General features: G+C 34.9%; 1 protein-coding gene across 1 annotated transcript; it reads left to right on the forward strand.

Annotated features, from left to right (window-relative positions):
• The first annotated feature begins 932 nt into the window (after window positions 1-932).
• On the forward strand, window positions 933-6385 carry LOC114733656 (ATP synthase subunit O, mitochondrial). Its single transcript, XM_028921148.1, has 6 exons — window positions 933-1197; window positions 1782-1832; window positions 2114-2357; window positions 5114-5226; window positions 5832-5918; window positions 6027-6385. The coding sequence occupies exons 1-6, from the start codon at window positions 1069-1071 to the stop codon at window positions 6153-6155; spliced, it is 753 nt and encodes a 250-aa protein (XP_028776981.1). The 5' UTR covers window positions 933-1068; the 3' UTR covers window positions 6156-6385.
• The last annotated feature ends 286 nt before the right edge of the window (window positions 6386-6671 follow it).

A 6671-nucleotide genomic window follows, 5' to 3' on the forward strand; every position in this document is an offset into this window, starting at 1 on the left:
TCCTTATTATTTATGTCCTACCTTTTATTTATTACTCTAACAGTAGGGAGCCATAGTGTTTAAATTTTTATCATGTCCTACTCTGGATATAATTTCAATATCATATAATACCAAACATGGTTACATCTAATGTGGTAAAAAAATATGAACAAAAAGAAACATAATTGTAAATACAGGGGACTGATTTGCTTTCTTTAAGCAACATAATTTTTATAAGTATATGATCATATCAAATTGCATTTCTCAAGGAAAAAAAGTATATATTTGGTCATTTAACTTTATATGAGATTTCAGTTTGGTTCCTTAATTTTAAAAACTATATTTTTAGTCTTTTAACTCTAAAATTGTTAGTCTTAAATAATAATTTTTTTTAAATACTCACGGTTGTTTTGAATATTAAACTTAACATGTTAGTATTTAGTAATTTTTTATCAGCATTTAAGAACTTAATATCATCATTTTTTATTAACAATTTTAATATTAGAGGACTAAAAGTTTACTTTTTAAAGTTAAAGAATCAAAATAAAATCTTGTGTAAAGTTAAAGGGTTAAAAGTATACTTTAGCCTGATTTCTATTTATTTCTCCGATCCTTAATATAGGACCCAATTCTTGAGTTGGTTTTGGTCCTAAATATAAGATCTATTTATCATATTTATCAATTTTCTCTAAATTACCCTTAGGGATACTCCCTCAACCATAATCAAGTAGAAGAGGGAGAGGGGATATTAAGAAAGATGATTATGGTATTTTAGAAAAATGTGTCATTTTTTTTATAATCAACTAACTTATTTAACTTTTTTAATCTAATCAAATTAGTTAAATATGTGTTATATTAAGGACATGAGGATTATATCAAATCAAAAGGGCGAAGTTACACGTGTCTAAATTTAGCTTCAGTTTGACGGAAGGACGATGCGCCGTTAGGGGCCTAGGGCAATCCCGTGCTTCCGGACCTCGCTTGCTTCCTATTCTCTGCCTTCATAGTTCGTCCTAGACAAAGCGACTAGTCTGGTTTCTTGTTTCCCCAACAGAACGCAGAATCATCTGAAATTAGGGTTTCTCGGCGATGGCATTGTGTGGCCGAATCAGATCAGGCATTTGTCTCGTCAACAAATTGACGCATCTTACTTCCGATTCTATCTCTGCTCAGAGATCCACACTTCCTCGATCCCTGATTGCCCCCTTCACTTCCCTGGTAACTGAGCTCAAACAACTTTTGAAACCATTTTCTTTGCAATGTTTTTGATTGGATGTCTTATTTATATCTTCGATGTAGTTAAACGATGTTTGGTTTCTGCAGAGTGCCTGCGGGGACGCTTAGATTGTTTAAGGAATTGAAGTTTTTTTTGTTTTTGTTTGATGTTGACGGAAGTTTTTCCAATTATTCGAATGATTTGGAGTTAAAAGTTTTCGTTTTTGTCTCATTTTTGTGGGTCAGTGCGACAGGTTTTCTTCCCCCCTCCCTGGTTCCTTTGGCCCTAGCTGATGATTTTGGATCTGTTAATGGCATCGTTAGCTTTTAAGGAATGTTTCCTCCTTTTTGCATACTCAAAAAGATGGGTGAATAGTTGATGACGAGTTGTTTAATCTCCAAACCCTTTTTCTCTTCAATTTTATTTTTCCCTTGTGTTTTGAAATTGGGACATGGAATTTATGAGACTGTTTTGTTATGTTCTACGAATGGCTATAGCCATATATTTCAAATGTTTAATAATCTATAACCTTCTGCCAATTGATAATTTAACCGCATCTTATTGTCTTCCCATATTATGCTTGCAGGACTCTAGGAATTATGCCACTGCATCAGGGAAAAAGGATGAAAAAGTAAAGGTAATTGAATATATCTCAGACACGCTTGCATACTGTGAAGGGAAATGGGAGTTGTTGACTATGTATCTAGTTATCTAATTTCTTGTGAGTATGCATATGCTGTGATTACGAGAAGAACAAGGGAAAAAATTTTTTTTTAAAAAAAAGGGATTGGCCCATCGACTGAAAATAAATGCAAGTAATGCAAGATATCTTGTGTTTCCCTTCACATGTCAGTGTTATGATATTCATTGCGTTAATTTACTTGTTTCATGTTTTGTTGCTTCTTGATTGCTCTGTAGGTACCACTGGCCTTGTTTGGAGGTTCAGGAAACTATGCCTCTGCTTTGTATATTGCAGCAGTAAAAGCTAATGCATTGGAAAAGGTTGAGTCTGAGGTTCTTGACTTTGTTGAGGCAATAAAGAAGAGTCCTAAATTTTTACAGTTTACAAAGGACTTGTCTGTGCCTAAAGATATCAGAGTTAAGGCCATCGAGGAAATTTCTAAGGAAGCTAAATTTTCAGATATTACGAAGAACTTCCTTGGTATTACAAGCTTACCTTTATTCGATTGGCAAAGTTATTGCTGTGTTTATAATGCTTAAACGAATATTGAAATATGTTTTATCTTGGTTTGAATGGCATGTAATTTAAATGCCCTAGCTTGTTATGGATCTTTATAGCATCAGTGCAAAATCCATACGTATCAATGAAAAAAGTGATCCTCTGATGATAAGTCAATACAGACCATTCCCCTAATCAACACAATGTTGAGATTTATGGGATTTGTAAATTTCTTTCTGGGTCATTATTTTTAGAAAAAGATAGAGTAAAATTATGCTTGCATTGCTGCTTTTGCAGGCTTACTGAAATCTAATGGCCATGTTTAAACCATAATTTTTGAAATCAAACTGACTTTGTTTGAGCCCTGCTTGATTCAGTCACCATTTATGTCTTATATAGATTATCGCTGGTCCGAAATTCTTTGTTCTGTTTTATCTGAGCAGAAAACTTAAGTAAATTTCCATAGGTGTCTACTATTTGGTTCTCAGATAACAATTAGGCTTGTGGAAGGACTTTTTTGGAAGACCCAATCATAGGATGTCTAACTGTAAAAGTTATACTTGTGTCATTTAGTTTCTGGAGAGCCAGATAAGAAACACTTGAAATTGTACCTATGTTTTGTCATTTATTTATTGTGTTAATGGACCAATACTAGTGCTATTTGACATTTGTTTAGGGATATTACTTGAATGCTTTTATTACTTATTTGTCTTTTAATTTTTTTGCAAAATTTGCTAGAACCTAGAAGTATGGTGCTTATCTTAAAAAATGCATGTAATATGCTACTCGTATAGTTGAACAAGGTAGAGTTTTGATCTTTTATCAACTTACGTGCATGGCGCAAGTGAATCCTCTTTTTTTTTTTTGGCCAACTGGTGCAAGTGAATCTGCTTATTACCTTTAATGATAATCCCAAATGCTGCCTCATTTTTTCTAGTCACTTGACAGATTGGTTTGCTTAGTTCCCTTATATTTTTGTAAACTATCCTGCTTGAATATTCGATTCTTTTAGTTCATTCTAATATTTGTATTCTTTCATGGTACGTAACCTGATCATCCAAGGAACTTCATTGCGCTTACTTGAATATTTTATCCACTGCTAATATCAAGATGCGACCTGCCTTAGCGTGTCAACCACTGCATTATTTTGGTTTGATTCTTTGCTAGCCAGAAAGCTATACCTTAGAAACATAGTGGGTGGTATTCCTTTATCTTCCACTTACTGTACTTAACTGCCGATTACATTTAATGCAATTGGCTTTCTGCTATCTGCTTCTCAAAATTGGTAAAATGAAACATAAATTGTGATGTAAAGCAGCACTGGAATATTTTCCTTTCATTCACAAGTAGCGTACAGTGAGTAAGAGACAGCTCGTAGCAGTCAAAACTCCATATAAAACGATCTATATGAAGTGAAACCAGATTACTAAGTCAAAGAGAGTGTTTGAGAGGCTAGAGTAGCACTCTCCCTCATGGCAACCCAGCCTTCAATGGTCAGCTTCTGACCCTTTCAGCCCCTCAGCCCTGTAAATTAACTCCCTGAATATCCTATTCTGCTTCACAACCTTAATCATTTCTTTGATTCCCTGATTCCTTTAGCCTCCATTTCTATTCTCTATCTGTCCATCTTTGGTTACACAATCATCCTCATGGGGTATCTATCCCTAATTCCCATGCCTATGCCATCTAGAATATACCTGTGATTTATCACATCATCATTCTTTTTATCGTCCAATGAGCTTGAACATTTGATTATAATTGTTCAGTTTTATGTCTCAAAATCTTGAGCAAGGTTCCTTAAATTGTCATTCTTCAATATTTTTTGTATGTCAATCTTTCTTAATTTATGTTCCTTCTACACACCTCTCATTAACACTTTAGAAAATGTGGCTTAACTACAATTAGATATTTTATTCATCTTAGATTTGACTTGGTAAAAATCCTGAGCTTGTTTTACAGCCATCTATCATTTACTATAAATGAAGCATTCATTTGGGGTAATCATCCTTATTCATCAAACCTTTGAATATTAAGGAAAGGGCTCTCATACCTCGCAAGGTGTATTGTCCATGGTAGCTGCATGATCTCCATGGTGGAATTGCATGGGGGTCTGAACTCATCTATCTTAAAGCCTCCAAAGTAAGGTGCCTTTATGGAGCTTGCCTTGGTATCCACCGCCAGCATGTGTTACTGGGGGCATAAACTTTTCTTTCAGTGTGAAAGCACTCCAGAACAGCCCCTCATCTGTAATGCACAACCATGCAGCTTGGTCTCTTACCCTTGAGGCTCCGCCTCCCTGGGATAAAATTATCACAGGCCTTTGTTTGCTCTTGTGCTGTTTCTGCTGAAAGCTTGAAATCTGTTTTGTTTTTTATGCGTGATTTACTGTGTTGGAAGGATCCGTTGATACATGTAGAAGATTTGACAAATATTTCATCACAGGATGATGTACATTGACCAATATGATGAAGATGAATACCATTTTGATTTGAATGCCTAACTAGGGTAATCAAATAAAAATGAAGCTCGGCCAAATTGTTGATGTTCTGGGGAAAAATAAAGCCAAATTGTTGATGGTTCCTTATGTTTGAAAATTATATCGTATGCTGAATTTTATATGATGTATTGTAAATATGATAGTAGATGAATGATACTAACTACTTATTTTAAGATTATAAATGTAAATTTTTGCATTATTTTTCTGCTGATATTGATTTATTGGTTTGTCTCTCTGAAAGTTATCGTGGCTGAGAATGGGAGGCTAAGAAACTTAGATACCATTGTAAAGAAGTTTTCTGAGGTGACCATGGCGCACAAGGGAGAAGTGAAAGCCATTGTGACCACTGTTATTGTAAGTAACACTTAGCTTTTTTTTTTTTTTATTTTACTTGAGGAAAAATTACTGCAACATGTTTTTACTTTGTTTTGAATTCCATTCTGTTGTTAAAAGGATGGCTGGAATTCAGTGATGCAAATGAACATTAATAGACTTATAAATTTGCAGCTGATGTGAGCTATAAACAAATACCAAGAGAGGCATTTTTCAGTTTTCAATTTTCTTTGCGTTATAAATACCTCAAACATCTTTTGGTGACTTGCTTATCTGTTAATTTAAAATTTCAATATGGTAAAATTATGACCTCCACTCCCCATATTGTTGCACGCCCATTAAATCTGTTATATTCTTTCAAAGTAAAGTATTTAATTAAATCAAGTTTGAATAAGAATATCTTCTTCCGGTGCATCCATTGGTGCATCTCTATATTTGCTTATGAAGGAAAACTTTTGAACTCTACTCCATGATTTATAGTCTTGTATTATAAGCTGTCTAGATGTGGTAACTTTTTTAGTGCTTAGTTAGCCTCTGTATTTGACTGTTTCGTTTTATGATTTGAGGTTATGTTATGAAACAATTGGGCAGTAGTTGCATTATCTAACCTTCGTGTGTTGGACCAGCCACTTCCTCCTCAAGAAGAGAAGCAACTGAGAGAGACCCTTCAGGAGATCATAGGCGCAGGGAAAAAGGTTCACATTGAACAGAAGGTATTGCGTCATTATCTTTCTTCCTGATATCTCTCATCACACACGCGCGCACACGCACAAAAATGCCTTCTTAGTCATTATCAACATTCTTGTTTTTGGTTTTTTCAGATTGATCCCAGCATCCTTGGTGGTTTAGTGGTAGAATTTAACCAGAAGGTCCTAGATGTTTCAATTAAGACTAGGGCTAGCCAGATGGAGCGGTTCCTCCGGGAGCCCATAAATATTGGCGACATCTAGATGGAAACAATTTCTTGTTGACATTTGCTTTCGTCTGCAACAATTTCCCTGAACAGTTCAAGAAAGAGATGAAGTAATCTTATTGCTTTTTTGTGTGTTTCTCATATCTGTATTTGTGGGATGCAATGCAAATCTTTTTGCAAATAAAAGCTACTTCCTCCAAACTTCTCATGATGCCTCGGTGCCCTTTGTATGGGATTGAGTATATCTTGATTTGGCCTTTTGAGTTATTGATTTGGTCAAATTACTTCTGTAACATCATCCAAGTCTTAAGCACATGAGCTTTCAAATAAATACACGATGGCCCTCTTGCTAGTTCACTGTGCGTGTTTCATAATTTGGATGCTTATTCAAGCTACCAGTTGATTAGAGAGTTTAATATGTGGAGCAAAATTCTTAATCACTGTATCATATTCTTGGAGTCAAAATGCTTCCATAGCACTCAATTTTGATGAAGGGATGGACTTCGTTTTCTCCTATAACTCCTAACGTGGTTTGCCTTGTGTACCCTTTGAC

Source organism: Neltuma alba, unplaced genomic scaffold (assembly GCF_004799145.2).
Source record: "Neltuma alba isolate B1F8T4 unplaced genomic scaffold, ASM479914v2 tig00013022_pilon, whole genome shotgun sequence".
Taxonomy (NCBI): Eukaryota; Viridiplantae; Streptophyta; class Magnoliopsida; order Fabales; family Fabaceae; genus Neltuma; species Neltuma alba.